This window comes from Eschrichtius robustus, chromosome 3, assembly GCF_028021215.1.
Source record: "Eschrichtius robustus isolate mEscRob2 chromosome 3, mEscRob2.pri, whole genome shotgun sequence".
NCBI classification, from domain to species: Eukaryota; Metazoa; Chordata; class Mammalia; order Artiodactyla; family Eschrichtiidae; genus Eschrichtius; species Eschrichtius robustus.
This window is the reverse complement of record NC_090826.1, coordinates 163,230,778-163,247,518: the sequence shown is the minus strand read 5'-3', so window position 1 is coordinate 163,247,518 and position 16,741 is coordinate 163,230,778. Positions and strand designations below refer to the sequence as shown.

General features: G+C 47.7%; 1 protein-coding gene across 1 annotated transcript in view; it reads right to left on the bottom strand.

Moving 5' to 3' along the window:
* Positions 1-16,741, bottom strand: part of KIF26B (kinesin family member 26B) — a 479,220-nt gene that overhangs the window by 84,975 nt on the left and 377,504 nt on the right. Inside the window, exons 6-7 of the mRNA XM_068538512.1 lie at positions 6,111-6,317; positions 947-1,040 (exon numbers count right to left, since the gene is read on the bottom strand). Of these exons, the coding sequence (XP_068394613.1) occupies positions 947-1,040; positions 6,111-6,317 (301 nt within the window). The remainder of the gene's footprint in view (positions 1-946; positions 1,041-6,110; positions 6,318-16,741) is intronic.

The window sequence follows — 16,741 nt, the reverse complement described above, 5'->3', positions numbered from 1 at the left end:
TCCCAAACATCACAAGCTATCCAGTGTCCGTACTGTTTTCCTCATGGTGGGAAGGCAGAAGTCTTCCATCACTAATATGGTTCTTTTTATCATCACCCCACGGATTCACTCCACATACTTACACTTTATATCCTTCTTCAAGTTAAATGCTGTGTATATTTTGCATGGGCAAATTCCATTAAAATCTGGATCACTGCTTTGATCAGAGATCAAGAAGACCGAAGTGGCAGTGAGACGAAATGGGCTTTCCGATCTGGCCTAGAACTGGCTCCATCATTGCAAAGCTGCTGTTGGAAGCTCTGCCCAGGGACACTTTTTGGAACTCGCCAAATTACTAACTTATCAAGCATGTAAAGTAAGACCTGGTGAGCAGATGGTCACAGGTCAGGATTAAGAAGGCACTTCAAGGGGATTCAGTCATCCAACCCTCACAGAGGTGTGTGGCGGCCGCCTTTCCCAGGTGCTTCAGCACAGGTGGATTCCCGACAGCTGGGTGGTGGGAAGCAAGGATGCTGGCAGACTGATCTCCCCAGACAGGTGCTAATGTGGTGTGGCCTTTGCTTGGTGGCTTCTCCTCTGGCATTATGTTGAACCCAAGTCCTCTGGGGAAGGGGGATCCTCTCTGCTCCCCAGCAACCCCTGCTCAGGAAATGTAATTTTCCTGCTAGCTTTCTGGGCGTGACCCTGACCTGGACCGAGTGGAAACAACCCCACTACTCCTTTTGTGCATCTCTTGGACTCTAAGGCTTTCCTAGATGACTGGGAATCCACTTAGGATGAGCATCTATATTTTAGGAGCAGAAATGGTTATTCATGATTATTCAATTCAGCACCTGTAGGAAACCACCTTTCCCTTCACCCGAGGACTCTGGGTACAATACAGAAGAATGGATAAAGTGATTGGGAAATCCAGCAAGCAGCATGAAAAAGTAAAGCTCTCACTGACCCAGCTTGGCGTGGCCGAAACAGAACACACAGCCATCTGCCCCGTTGACCACAGACTGGATCACCTCTGCCACGGTTCCAGCACACACTTCAGCCTGGCAGACACAAGAGGAGACACAAACTGTGAGTCGACTGTTAACAATGGAAACTTGCACCTGCTTTCCTGGGACTCAGGGTCCCAGAGCCATGGCACTTCTAGACGGGTCGGCTCTAACGCAGTTCTGGAGGTGCACAGAACCCTTCGTACCTCCCACCCCCTCGCAAGCCTGAGCATTACACACATTAAATGCAAGCCGCCCTTCTGCTAATTTGTGGTACATCTCAGCTGCTGTCTCTGCAGGCCGGGCACGAACAGGCTGGAACGGGAACGCAGAATGCTTTCATGGACCTCACGCCATTCTGGCCTCCTCCCCGGGCAAGTATTTAAATATTCCATTCACCCTCTGCTAACTAGATCCTCCCTTTACACACACTCAGAGCTTATGAAATGGCTAGGCTTGTTAGAGGGTAAAGGGTGATGTGCCATTTCAGGAAAGTGACCTTGGGATACATTATAGTTCTAATCTAAGCAGGAGGTTTGTGATGCATGTCTGCTTTGTCTTCCTAACTCTCTCCTCTTTCTCCATCTACATCCTTCTCTTTTCAAAACCAGCCTTTTCTTTCTTTCTCTCTAGTTACATTCAACGTATATACTATTAATCACCATTGGTCAGTATGTTACAATGGGTGGTCTTCAGCCTGTTATGTGTCTCATCTCCAATGTGATTATTACATCCTTAGACAGAGGCCAGTCTCTTGGTAACATTTTGTATTTCCCCATTAACACCCAATACAGCACTCTGCAAATGATAAGAAAATAAATTTTGTGAACCAACTTGGGGGTCTGGGAAATCTCTCTGGTTAGCATCTGAGGCTTTCAAAGCAGCAGGAAGATAGAATCACTCACCGTGTGCTGCACCTTCCTTTCTCCCTCAGCACCAGAGTCAGATCTGGGAGCATTCAGGGGATGTGCAAACCCGGGGCTCAGCGGGCATCGGAGCAACGTGCCTCCCAGTGGGAATCTGAGAACTGCAGCCTCGGCACTGAATGTAGTTATTCAGCTCCAGGTTGCAGCAGCACAATGAACCTAAGTGTTCGAAAATCAATTTTCTCTCCCGAACCGAAATTGAAAAACCACACTCCTAACAACTGTCAATTGTTCTGGTGATGGCCTCAGCAGCTCTGCTGGGGGCTCCTCCTGAACGAAGGGGGTGGCAGGACGAGGCTGCGGTGGGGACCACAGGATCTGTCTCACCCCCAGGGCCTAGGCAATGAGAGTCCGGAGCTAAACCCTGAGATTGAGGTGGAATCTTGATGGAATTTGCTAACGGTTGCCTCTGCAGAGCCAGGAGAAGTTATCACCGAATGAACTCTGCCTTCCTCAGACATAAAGTGAGATGGGGGTTAGGAGGCTGAGAGCTCACCTTGAGCCATACATAAAACAAACTGTATTAGATTCAAGGTCAGCAAAGAGAAAGATGGTTGTGTGTGGACCAAATCCGCACACGTTACTGAATCACCCGTCCAAAGGCCTGAGGACAGAGAGAAACGGGGGCAGCCTCACAGGGCGCAGGGTGGGCAGGCCTCCCCTTGCAGAATTCTTGCCCAGTGTCCACTGAGAAGAGAGCAGTCAGCAACATGTCCATCTGGTGTTTGTTAGCTGACAATGGCCCCTGGAGGCCCTTTGCTGTCTTTCCCCTTGAGCCTAGACAAGCAGGAGCCTTCCCAAGTGGACTCCACAGGCAGGGCTGTGTGTGCAGGAAGCCTGTTACCCACCGGCAGGACTCAGTCCTCCTGCCCACCCTTCCTGGTGACGATGGAATGTTTGTGTTCCCCTTACCCCACCAAGTTCATATGTTGAAACTGAATGTCCTATGTGATGGTATTTGAAGGTGGGGCCTTTGGGAGGTGATTAATCATGAGGGTGGAGCCCTCCTGGATGGGATTAGTGCCCTTATAAAAGAGGCCCCAGAGTGCTCCCTGGACCTTCCACAATGGACGTAGTGAGAAGACATCTGTCTATGAATCAAGAAGGGGCCCTCACCAGACACTGAATCTGCCAGCTCCTTGATCTTGGACTTCCAACCTCCAGGACAGTAAGAAATAAATTTCTGTTGCTTATAAGCTACCCAGTCTGTGCTGTTTCGTTAAGGCAGTGAAAATGGACTAAGACACCTCCCCAAAGCCAGAACCAGCAGAGGTATGCCCCAGCAATGGGCAGCTGATGACTGCCAAGGCCTCTTGAGTGTACTGAGTGTGGCTTATAAGGAGGAGCAAGGACTGTTCTAATCACTGCTTAGCTTCAGGAAGCTGATGTCCTTAGAGACCGAGTAAAAGCAAAGTTCATGACCGCCTTGGGCCACGGTGGTTGCTGCTGCCTCACAGGCCAACAACAGGGGCCTGAGAGCAGAGGCGCATTCTGTACACTTTCCTGCTTTCCTGCTTCAAAGGCTCAGAGGGTGCTCCTTCACGGGGGCTGAGGCTGGCCACGCCGGCAGCATGATATTACTATTAACAGTGACAACAGAATAGTAAAAACAGTAGCATTTGTTGAGCACTCACTGTGTTCTGCCTCTGCTCTAAGCACCTCACGTGTATCCACACAGTGAATCAGCAGCCCAATGAGGCACATTTTGATCTTGTCTTCATTTTATGGATGAGGACACTGAGGCCCAGAGAGGTGGAGTGACTTGCCCAAGGACACACTGCTAGGAAATAGTGGATAAAATGGCGAGAGGGCAAAGATACAACACCATCCTGAGCAGGACGCGGATTGGTTAATAGGAAGACTCCAGGACAGATGTCCACTCAGGAAAGAGTCTGTGAATGAGAGACTGAATTTTTGAGTCTCAGTTCCTTGTCTGTAATGTGAAAACAGCACTACCTCCCTTTTCAATACCACAGAATTCCAGGAAGAGTCGAATGGGTTAATGTATATGGAACTTCTTGAAAACTACAAATTCATATAGAGATGTAATTTATTATATTGGAAATGTAACAAAAGCAAGCATTCTGAAGCGAGAGCAACTGTAAGAGTGAGCATATGAGCTCTGGAACCAAGTGTGAAATGTAAGCAAAGACTAGCAATAAAAATGGCTCCCTTTTCCCGAATAAATCTAAAACTCATTAATAGTCCACACTTAATTTAGGGCTTGCTTTGGAATTCTTACAACTTAGGGAGATTCGCTTTTGAAAAGTTTTAACTGTGTTAATTAAATTACTTGTAGGCCATTTATTAGACCCAATGTCAGGTTTAGATTAGTGAGCCCACTGGGTGGTACAACACACAAAAAATGTAATGAGGAGAAAAACTACAGAACTTATTCATAAAGTAAAGTACTTTGTCTTCTCACGGTAAAACTCTTTGGGGAAACCACATGCTTAGCTTGCTAATGAATGGAGCCTGTAATATGTGCTAAGTGCCTATGGTGTCTGTGTGAACATTGCTACTTCCTGTACTCAGATACCGCATGGAGGAAATTAGCAAGAGCTGCAAATGGTAGCCATCAGCACCCTGTCTTCAGGTTCTGCTCTAGGTTATTAGTTACCCGAGTGCACACTGTTTTGTTTAAATCTTGGGAAGTGCTGGAAATTTATCAGGAAGGTGCAGGTGTCTGATGCCAAAACGCAGGCAAAGTAGCCCACTGTACACCTATTACCTGGGTTATAGATATCTACTAGAAGATCCAGTTGCACCAATTCATTGCGGATGAATTGCACCAGATGGTGTAAGTCAATCTTCTGGCAGACATCTTTTCTTACTGGGATTGGTTCCAGGAGCCTTGGTTAAGGAATCTTGGCACCCTGGGCCCCCAAGAAGCCTCCAAATTGTACTCATAACAGACTAACAAAAATGGCCACAATTCTCCACCCCTCCCTGTGTGCTTGCCCCTTGCAATGTGACTTTGCAGCTCCTCCAATCAAGAGTCAGAGCCCCCTTCCCCACTCCTCGAATTTGCACCAGTCGCATTCAGCAGAAGTCATGATGTGTCAATTCTGAGCCTAGACCTCAAGAGGCCTGGAAGCTTGGATCCTCTCATTGCCATGAGAGCAAGCCCAAGACAGCCTGCTGGTTGATAAGAGACAACATGGAAGACAGACCAGGTGACCTGGCCAAGGCCGTTCTGGACCAGCCTAAAACTGGCCGACCCTCAAACATGTGATAGCATCCAGCCAAGATCAGTAGAGCTGCCGACCCAACCCAGAGCTGATCACTGACACACAGGTGAGCCGAGCTTGGAGCAGAGGAATGCTCAGCTGACCTACAGACTCATGAGCAATAATAAATACTTACTGTTTCAATCCACTAGGCTTAGGGTGGTTTACAATGCAGCAATAGCTAAGTAACACACCAGCTATCCCTAGCCTCTCTTCTTCCCCTCCGCTCCCCTGACCCAGGCCACAGGACTGCACGTCAGCCTCAGTTTCCCCACCTAGCACTCCAGGTCCTCAGTAGGACTTGCCCTCTATGGAGCCCTAGAACCCTGCCTAATTCTTTTTTCTTTTTTTAATTTGTTTTTTGATGTGGACCATTTTTAAAGTCTTTATTAAATTTGTTACAATATTGCTTCTGTTTTATGTTTTGGTTTTTTGGCCAAGAGGTATGTGGGATCTTAGCTCCCTGACCAGGGATCGAATTGGAAGGCGAAGTCTTAACCACTGGATCGCCAGGGAAGTCCCAAACCCTGCCCAATTCTAAGCCAGCTCCGTGAAACATCTTTTCCCCTCTTACATGCTCACACCCAGAAGCCCAGGCAGGGGTGGGGTCTTAATGGACCAGTTGCCAGCGCCTCGATGCAGCTGTACCTGAAACTTCCAATTCTGCCTGCTCTCTTCCTGCTTCTGTCGGCCATTCACTGATTGGCTCGCTCTTCCTTCTCTCCAAGCGTACGTTTTGTTGAAATCCTGGCACAACAATCCTGCCCAAGGTGTGACGCCAGCGATTCAAAAGGACTGAACTATTCAATGGAAGCCAAATTGGCTTCCAAAAGTTGTTGTGTAGACAGTGGAAGTGACTCCTCAGAGTGCTCTGGAAGATACCCTCCCAGCTCCTGGGTCCTAGTGAATAGTTAAAGCTTCTTGAAACTAATCAATATGGCCTGAGCCTGAGAAGGGGTTGTACCCACCTGAGAAGCATCTTGTGGAAAAACCGCATCAAAGGCAAACATCTTAGGAGGGACTTGGCTCCCTCTCTTTTGGAAGGCGTTTAGACCTCCACATGTCAGGGGGTCATACAAGGTGATCTGCTTCTTTCGTGGGTCCACCTTCAAGAAAGAGCTGGATTCCGAGGTATCGCGAGCCAATGTGGAACAAATGCGGAGCATGACTTTCACCTGTTAAGGAACAAAAGCAGGAAATGACAGGGATTAAGATGCCGACAGAGCACCTTCACGTACTCTGGAGACACAAGTATTCATGGCAGCGTGGAATCTTCTCGCGACGAATTACGATACAATGCACAAGGAATTAGCAACATAACCCTCAGTGGGTCATGGGAAAACTCAATTTATTTATAATTACCAGGTAGACTTTTTGATGCGTCTGTTACTTTATTACAGAACTGGCACATCATGTTCTTTGTCTTCCTGTTAATATAAATAGAAAGTTAACTGTACCCAGGTGGCCCAATCACTTAGATGAAAAGGTAGTCTGGACTGCCAAGCTTTGGGGACTGGCGTAGTTCCCTTGAAGCTCACAGATCAATAAACCCTGGACATTAAGAGTTAGCTCCGTAATTTACTCCTTGAGTCTTGCCCATCAGGACTCTTAGAGACAAAAACCCACAGTTATTAGTGTCATCATTAGAAGCCTGTGAAACGGCCTGTTTTTAATGGCCGGCATTTGAAATGTGTTCCAAGGGGCAACAGTGATAAACGACTTGTTTGAAACGTGTCTTTTGGGATCCCATTCAGTGAGTGCAGAGAAATGATCGTTTCAAGGGATGAAAGTGTGTCTCTGTGGGAAGCAGGCGGCAGTGCCCCTTTAACCCACCTCCTAAGTCATTGAACATGGACATTTCTAGTGGTCAGCCCAGCTCAGCCCCACCCCAGGGCTGAGCGGGGTACCTGTGGGAATGGACTGCTTGCCCTAGAGTTCTGAGGTGAGCAGAAGTCAAGCTGAAGCCACACACACAGTTCTAGAGGCTCGAATCCCGGGGAAATGGCCAGCATTTGCTCCCTTACCAGCTCTTTGTTACTGCGTTGCTACTTCACCTACTCTATGAGCCAGGCACTGAGCTAGGCCCTGGGGATGCAAAGGACACATAATACACAGAGTAGCAGGGCACACAGACACAGAGACAGGAGATTTTTGTAATACAATGTGGCAAATCCTGATGCTATATTCAGGGTTATTTTTAAATTCCTCTCTGTGTCATGCCCTCTTCGTCTAATCAATGCTCAGGCCTGATGAAATCTCAGTCATGCAATTTTGGGGAAAGGGATTGTAAAATTTTACATCAAGGATTTCAAACATACAGAAGTGCTCAGAGAATAATCTACACTGTGCATACCGAGTGAGGTCATTCTCCTGCTTATCTCAGCCGTGTCTGCTGAGGCATGGGAACTCATCTGCAGTGGGCAAAGCTGAAAGGTAAAGAATTCCTAGGGCACTGGGCTCATCGGATGGGCCCGCACCGTGTCCCAGCTGGGCTTGTTCTCATCACTTAAGAATAGTACTCAGGTGTGGATCCGGAGGCCGGGGTCATGGTGGAAGGTTGGGATGAGGCTGACCCCTCAAGGTGCAACTCTTGGTTTTCTCTCTGAGGTCATACAGTGGTACCTGCCTTTTCCTGAGGGTCTGTGGTGTGCTAAGGCTGTGCTGTCATCTATGGTATCTTATTTAATCCTCCCAACAGGCCAGTGCACAGGCGTCCAGATTTTATAGATGAGAAAACAGATGCTACAGAAATTGCGGGTGGTAAGGCTAGGCTCCGATCCCACCTCTGACTCCAAAACCCATACTTATTCCATTATGCCAAGTATTGCCTCCTGTACATAGTCAAACTTCTCGGAACCTCAGTTTTCTCACCTGTATATTAGGGACAACACCACCTATCTCATGGGACTGTTGTGGGAATGAAATGAATTGACATGTGAAGTACGGAGCACAGGGTGGGTGCCTGATTCCTGTTTCTCCTCCTCCTCCTCCTCCCTGTATTGCCACAGTCTGAATCACGATATCCTAGCATTTTCCAATCACATTGTGAATGATAAGGTTTTAGAACTCCTTGCCCTGGACTCACAAACAGGATGCCATGGGGGAATCACTGCAGATGGAGCTGGGTATTAAGCACTGGGCCTTAAAAGGCTCCTGTTAGTAAAACCCGTCAAGTCTCACGCATAGTCACTGCGTATATGACAGTAACCATCACTTCTGTCTACATTCCATTCTGGCAATTTTCTTGTTCACCATGAACGTCTCCAATCTTATTTCAGTTCCATTCATTTCTATAGATTTGCCCCACTTACACAGCAGGTGTGCTAAGAGCATGTATTCAAACTGCAACTTTTGGTAGGTGTCTGGGGCCTCTGGTCTTTCTGTAAGCAAACCTCCTAGCCCAGCCCCTGAACACTACAAGTCAAGGATGATGCAACCCCAGGCAGAACTGATGGAGTCACATGGCCCACTGCTTTTCTATTTCACAACTTTGCATGCAATTTCTGGGTAACTAGAGGTGCTGAATGTAAAATATGAGCTAAGCCAGGCAAGGGCCCGCAAGGAGAAGCAGGAGAGAAGGGGCTGGATCAGTGAGTCATTTGTCCAGGGGGAAGGCTCCTGAATCTTAATGAAGTTCCGAGCCTGCAGTTCAATTTCTGCAGACAGGCTGCAGATCCCAGCTTCTGGTCTGACCAAGGAGATACGCAGCTCTTTAAAAAATCCATTGAATTCTGGGCTGAGGGAAATGCCACACTCCATTCTCTCCTTTGTAATTCATTTAAATAAATGGATAATTTTTTCCCCTTAAAGGAAGGAAATTGGGTTTCTCTGCTTCGTTTCTTTGTGTCATTATTCCTTGAGCCCAGCACTCCACTTCCTGCTAATCCTCTGTAATTAAAGTGCTTAGGAGATACCACTTGTGATCAAGAAAGTCTCCCGACTTCTTGCCAGCAGTTTGTGCTTTTGTTGCAAACACTGGTAGGTTCTTGGCAACATGTACGTCAACCCTCCCTCTGACTGCTGCCCTGGGTAGAGGGTACCCACAGCTGTCAACATGCATAGCCTTCTCCCCAGCTCTCAGGGTCAAGGGTCACTATTTTAGGCCCAGCAGCAGAGGAGCTAGAAAGGCCCAAAGTGGGGGAGTGTGGGCCTGACGCCCTGACTCTCTGGGACTAGCTTAGCACCTCACCTACCAAAGCTCTCCCTGGTTGAGACCCCGCTTTGGCGCAGTTATCTAATTATTCAGTGGATGGTGGCAGACAGCTGTTGCTCCAGGCAGCACTTGTCTTCCTGTCTTGCTCATTAAGCATTCCAGCGCCTCCTACTGGATGGCCAGGCAGGACTGATGGAGAGCGGATATGTGAGACTCGCAGAGCTTTGCGCCTGAACTGGACAGACTCTCCATCAACATGAAGCAGCGCTGACTGCCACAGCCTTTGGGGCAGCCCACTGACAGGCAGATCCGCCCACGTGGTCACCCAGACTCCCTCCCCTCCCCCACGCACCTCACCCCGAGGCTCAGTGCACAAGCGCACAGTGAGGACCAGGAAGGCCCCTCACTGCCTGTCTCTCTACCCGCAAGCTGTCCCGCCGCAGGCTCTCTTCAGACTATATGGCCCAGGAGGGCTGGGGGCAAATCTGACCATCCGAAGGGTCCCTCACCAGTCAGAGAAAGACTACAGACGATGGTGGGGTAGTGGGACACAGAGAGGACACAGCAATCCTCAGTATCAGAATTATCTTTACCTTCCACATCTACTCTTAAGTTCCTAAAACACATCTGGAAATGGTTCTCCAAGGCACACAGAGGCATGTGAGATGGGTTCACCAAAATCTGCCAGCAGGAAGAATGGTGGGGCAAGTAGGGCGGGTGAGACCATCAGAAGGGATTCCAGACCCGAAGGAGCCATCTCCCGAGACAGAACAGCCAAGCTGCAGAGCCAGGGAGCACTGGCGACTCAGTCCAGAGTCCTGTGTCCCTCTCGCTGAGGCAGAGTGGCAGCGGTGGTGACACTGAGACTCCCGGTGATGAACGTAAGCCATGTCAATATCCACCGTCCCATCTCTCAAGGGCGATTTAGCCTCAGATGAGTGAGAGCGAAGTCCAGGTGAGAGACTGAGTTGACGTCCAGCCCTGCCTGATGACAGCAACGGGGAAGGCTGAGGCAGTGCCACGCTGCCCTCAGCACAGCCCAGGAAGCCTTCCTTGGTTTCTGCGTATGTTTGGATGGGATTCAGCTCTTGAGGGAAAAACATGGAGGGATAACAAAAGGGTCCATTGTACCTAAAGTACATCTCCTTTCTTACAGGTTCCAGGTGTGATGGGCACTGCCTGCCGTGAACTAGGAGCCAGGAGACTGGGTTCTTATCCAAACATCACCACCGTGGTGTGGCTCTTCATCTAAGGCAGGGGCCTTGGTTTCCTTACCCCTAAAGTGGGCCAGTTGTGTCACCTCCCTTGCAGGACAGGTGTGAAGAAATAAAGAAAGAAAGACGGACTCTAGAGCAACATACAAATGTAAAATATCATTCTTCAAAGAAAAAAGGAAGGGAGGAAAAAAAGAATGAATTCATATTCTTCAAACCAACTAGGATAAAGTAGACTTTCTACATCAAATTAATGGCATTAGAAGCCTTTCTCCAAGGCTTAATTTTTTTAATTAAAGGAAAAAAAATATTTAATGAACATACACATCCACAGTGACAAGAGAGACAAAGAATAAAATATCCTCCTTCTTCCTCCCCCACCGCCTAAATTAAAGAACATACAGTCTACTTACATCTTCTGTAAAGGTGAGTAATCCATGTAGAATTTGATCTGAGGCTCTAAAAGCTAAATGAGGTATTTACCTTATTTTATTCCTTTCTTTTCTGTCTTGATCACACGTGATAGATGTACTCACATTGTCTACTTATGGTACATTAGCCACTTCAGGAAAATTCTCCAACCATTCCAAGTAAGATGACTGAAGAGACAGGAATCTTAAACAGTATATACTTCTCAATATGTATTCTTCTCAACACACTTGCTTTTCTGATCTACCAAGAAATTCAGCAACCTTCCATAGTCTTCTATGCTTAGGACATTCTGACAAATCTATTGTAAAAGATTTTTCCAATAGTGCCAATTTCTAAAACACACTGAAAGGGATTAAGGGTGTGATTTTCCAGCCATTATTTAAAGAGTGGTTTCCTCCTTATAATATAATGTAAGATTCTATTGCTAATCCACCACTGGCACACTGAAAGCCACAAATATGACTTTCTTCCCCCCCTTTTGATTTGCCAAATGTGCTTGCTTAACCTGATATGACAGACAGGCAAAGATGTTTTGTAAAGAAACAAATTAAAATTGGGTTTTAGAACAGGAGAAAGTTTAAACACTTTTCTGGTAAAATTTCTAGAAATAATCTGAAATGACTTTTTCTAAAGGAAGATCTTGATGATTTCATGTGCCTGAAAGCTTCCAGAAGTTTTTAAGGAGACCATGGAATCAAATTCCAAATAGTAATAATCTTGGAGGTCTCAAATAACTCCGATACTGGGAAGTCTAGGGAGAACCAAGCAGGTTGTGCTGCCTACATTTACAGAGGGAGCTTTTAAACATTAGGTTACAAAGTCATTATTCCATCGAACATCGTTACCGTTACAGAATCACAGGGTCACACTGAGGGACTCTGGAGATTCTAGGCACAGTTGAGTTGTTAGTTACAGAACAAAATTGGAGTGCATTTCTTTGCATAAAACCACAGTAATAATCCTACATGACATATTCGAAGACCATGGGCTATCTTCACCTGGAGGTCCAGAGCAGTTGGAACCAGTGCTGAGTTTGGGGGGCAGAGGGCAGACTTCAGGAGGCTGAGGGCACTCCGGGCCTGTTTGGGGGCAGCACCTGCCCTGTGTTGATAAAATCAATCGCTCAGTAGAGGGTACTCAAGAGACTTGTCCAAAGCCAGTTGCCTGGCAAAGGTGAAAGGGCGGTGGCCCCTGACCCACTCCTCCTACAGACAGTGTTCTGGGTCGGAGCCAAAGAAAGAGTGCTGTCCTCCCACCAAAGCCAGCAGGGCTTGAACCTCTCCCACCTGGGGCTGGGCCCGCACTGAACCACCTTTACAGAGATGGGGTGGGGGGGACTGTCCTTGCACTGTGGGTGGCTGGCTTCTCAGAGGTACCAGTGGGTAAGCTCTTGTGGTGCCAGACGGAAAATAATGAGCAGCGATGCTATCAAGAGGAAAGATTTACATTATTCACAGCCGGGCTGGGAAAGGAGACAAGTGGTGGCATAATAGAGCTAAGTGAGGGAGAACACGTGCGAGACCAGAAATGGGGCCGTAATGAGAGGTGCTCAGCGAAGAAGTGCTGCGGGGAGTGGGGATGGGGGATTCCCTGACGCCCTCCATCACCAGCATCTGTCACCAGGCAGCCATCAGGGGACCACAGTGCTGGAGGGAGGGAGAACGAAGCCAGGGGACAAGCCCTTCCCGTGAGGCTCATGGCCGGGCAGCCTTTGGGAGCGGGGCCCCTTATGCCAATTAGCAGGCTGGGAAAAAAGCTGGCCAGGATTCGAGGAGGGAGATGGGCACATTTCAGGGGCTAGTCTGTCAGCAAGGACTGAGACTCTGACAGCAGCCTGTTAGAAAAGGCCCATCTCTTAGTTCAGTGCTAGGATACTTATTTTAAATGGATAAGCTGTTTAAATATACATCCTGGGACTTCCCTGGTGGTCCAGTGGTTAAGACTCCGTGCTCCCAATGCAGGCGGCCTGGGTTCGATCCCTGGTCCGGGAACTAGATCCCACACACTGCAACTAAGAGCCCACATGCTGCAACTAAAAGATCCCGCATGCCACAACTAAGACCTGGCACAGCCGAATAAATAAATAAATACATATTAAAAAAAAAAAAGCTACATCCTAAGACACAGGCATCCTCTGTCAAGTGGGATGTGGGATTCTGACCCTCTCCAATATTAAGAACGCTCACTGTCTGCGTGTCCTGCCTCTGACCACGTGGAGCACAGCCTGGAGCTTCGGAGCACATGCTCTGGAGACCCACTGCCTGGGTTTGAGTTCTGGTTGTACCTTTTACTGATGTGCATCTGTGGACAAGTGACTTAATCTCCCGCAAGCCACATCTAGAAAGATCATGAACTTTGAAGTCAGGACGTCCCGGCTCTTATGAGCTGTGTGACTAGCAACATATTATTTTAACAGTTTCCTCCACAATAAAATGGAGATAATAGCCCCTATCTGGAGCGCTTTATAAGCAAATAATCATGGTAAGTACTTGGCACAAAGTAGGTCCTCAATAAATAATAGTTACCATCACACTGAGCCCTCGTTCATGACAGCGCTGTACGGTGTCCTCAGGAATCTAGCCGATGATCTCTGCTCTCCCAGCTCTCCCTTTAACCACCTTTGACCTGGGAGTTCAGAAGACCTAGTCACTAGATTCTTAATCGTTTGTGTCCATAAGAGAGAGCTACAGAGAGAAAGCATCATCCCACCATACACTACAGAGCTGAGGCTTCAAGGCTTGCCCGAGGCCGCCCAATCTGTATAGATACAAAGTTAGCTTAGGTCTTCCAACTGCCACCCACTCTCTCTGCTGCCTGATTTTTGGTAAATCCTGGGTAAGTGACAAATGGAGATTTTTCTGAATACTGGGTAGGAAAACTATTGTGGTTAGTTTCTGGTGACTGTGGTTATTTTATCTTTGGAAATACCCACTCAAAAGATAAAAGATCAGAGAAGAAATTTTTGAGAAAAGCAGCAATGGGCACTCCTTATATTAGAATTCTTTCAGGTGGACTCATTTTGGATTTGGGCACTAATAAGTTAATAAAGGGCCCGTTTACCGTAAAGCTCACTCATGGGTTACGACTGGAGAGCTAACTAATAGAGCTGTTGTTAATCACGAGCATTCAAGAAATGCTGCCTCTGCTGATGCCAGCTCGTCTGTCACCAAAGATGCTGTTCAGCTTGGCCACCAACAGGGCCAAGGGAAAGCTGTTTTTCTTTTCTGCAGCCCAGTTTATTATAAATATGAAGACTTCAGCTTGCTAACCTGACACTTGATTTAGTGTCTTCTGTTCCCTCATTACTGAGTTCTCCTTGGTCCCAGGAATTTCACTATCCCACTGCTTCTGGCCTTTGACCTAGATAACTAACACCCAGCACTCTGAAAATAAGTCAAATCACCCTGTCAGGGGACTATCCAGAAATACTAGCTACCAGGTCCACCATGGAATTTAGTAAAGCACCATAATAAACAGCGTAGTTATCTAAATAAAAAAGGCAACAGCTGTGATCATCTAATAATTAGCTGTGTATTTTTCTGGCATTCATCACTTCAGTCCATTTTCTTTATAAAACTGTCATTTAGGAACACTGTTCATGCTGCTCCCAAGTTCCGTTACATATGTGCATCTCTCAGGGGATGATAATTTTATTCCTGGCAGCACTCCGTATGGATGAGACCTGAGTAGAACCTAGGGGTGCCAGCATTAGCCCGGGTTCTCAGTGCTTCCTGGGGACAGATGTCAGGAAAGCCAGCACAGAACCCCCTCAAGCTCAGCACTGAGGTTTTTCCAGGCCCACAGGACTGCATGCTTGGTGTTGGGAGAGAAGACGTCCTTCTCCAGGCCCCCAGGGGAGGTCGGGGTCGATGCAGGGGACCGAGTCCCCTCCTGGAAAAGTCCCCTCCTGGAAAAGCCGTGGGCATGAATGCACACTCCAGGATTGGGCTGTTTCTCCAGCCTGCAAATCTGCAGCCCTAGTTCTAGGAAAGAGAAGAAGGAGGGACTTGTCCTTGTGAGAAAAAGCACCTGAGGGATCTTTAGGGCCAAGAGGTTGAAATCTGGAACAGTCTTAGCTGACAGTCAGGGTAAATTGTAACTCTCATCGAAGCCTGACGTACTCAGTGGATTGCCATGCCCAACTCCACATTCTCTTGACCTTCTCACGCTAAAAGAGGGGAAGGAGAGGGAGGAAGGAAGCGGGAGGAAGACGTGACGCCAGTACCTCGGTCCCCAAACCCTGGACCCTTAATAAGTCTTAGAGACTTTCATTCTCATTCAATAAAAATATGAAGAAAGTTCAATCACAGCAACACTAGCCACAATTACTCCAATGCTTTTGCTGTGAGTTCCTCCGAAAGGCCTCCCTACTCAGAAGTGCATCTGTCCAATTCCACTGAACACCTATGAAACGCACATTATGCACAGAGCCCAGGCCAGGGCTGAGGAAGGGAGGCACAGGCGGAGGTGGGAGGGTGGAGAAAGTCAGGACTACGTATAACAGAAAAGGGAGAAGGTGGCATTTCCATTTCAGATTACTTTATTTTCAGGTTTTAGGCTTAGAACCAAAGCAACTTGAATTCTCGGCTTAGCTCCAAAGAGCCCCAAGCTCATGCTGCCTTCTTGTTGGAAGAACTCCATGGGATCTGATAAACCTGGGCAGCCCCTGGAGGTGAAGGACATGTTGATAAGAGGAGGGGGTGATTGAAGCCCAGTGGGGGGCAAAGGAGCAAATGCTAATGAAAATCTCCCGCCACCTCTGGCCAGAGGCAAACCACTGACCCCCTCTAATTCCCTTAACTGGCTCTACCTTGGCAGGGAAGCCCTCGCTGGCAGCAGGACACAGGTTCAAAGCAGAATGGTAAATTCTAATATGGAGGATTATTTGGAGGACATGCTTTCTCTTTATTTTCTTAAAATGTGTGTATGAAGAATTGGATGGAGTTTAGGGAGAGAAGTACCAAGTAAATGTGAGATTTACCTAATTGCAGTCTTCTCCAGCGTGCTTATGGTAAGAATTGAAAAAGAAACCCCAACAAATTCAGGTATATACCCATAATCCAACAACAGTAATCCTCCTTGCCCAGAAGGCTGGGCCTGGGGAGAGAGCCTGGGAGGGGGGGGCATTACTCCTGTGGCTGAGGGGCTTCAGCAACCTTTAATGAAAGACACTTGATCAATAAGGTGCACTCCTGCATTTGAGAATTGAAAAGCCGTCCTAGCATGCTGTGTCTGAAGCAAACGTCAGAAGCATTTATCATGTGCTGGGATGGATGGTCTGAAGCTACAGCCTGCCAAACTATGAAAGTGAATTTCACTTAGGTCCCACAAATACCCTCCACAGGCCCTTTTGCATCGTGTGGAATCAGCTTTTCCTCAAAGACCAGAATGCATGGGGGAGCTTGACCATGGCTCCGTAGAATGGACACCGCCACAGGGCTCTGTTACTGGGAGGTATCCCCATGATGAAACTTTGTTCCTGGGCTCCAGCTTACATAGGGCTGTTTTAGGCCTTCTAGGTGAACCCACAAACTGCCCTCTTTGTATTTCCAAAGAGCCTGAGCTGCTGTCCCCTCAACAGATCATGGTACACAGTTCATCTTGTTTGGACTTAGAAACCTCAGGCTTGAAGAAATCTGCCCAAGGGACACGGACTGGACAAAGCAATGACCAGTGACTCTCCCAGACTCCTGGCCACTCCCCAACTAGTCTAGTGGGTAAACACCCAGAGCAGGAATCAGAAAGCCTCCATCCATTCATTCCTTCAGCATCTGTTGAGCACGTCTCAGTCTGAGCCAGG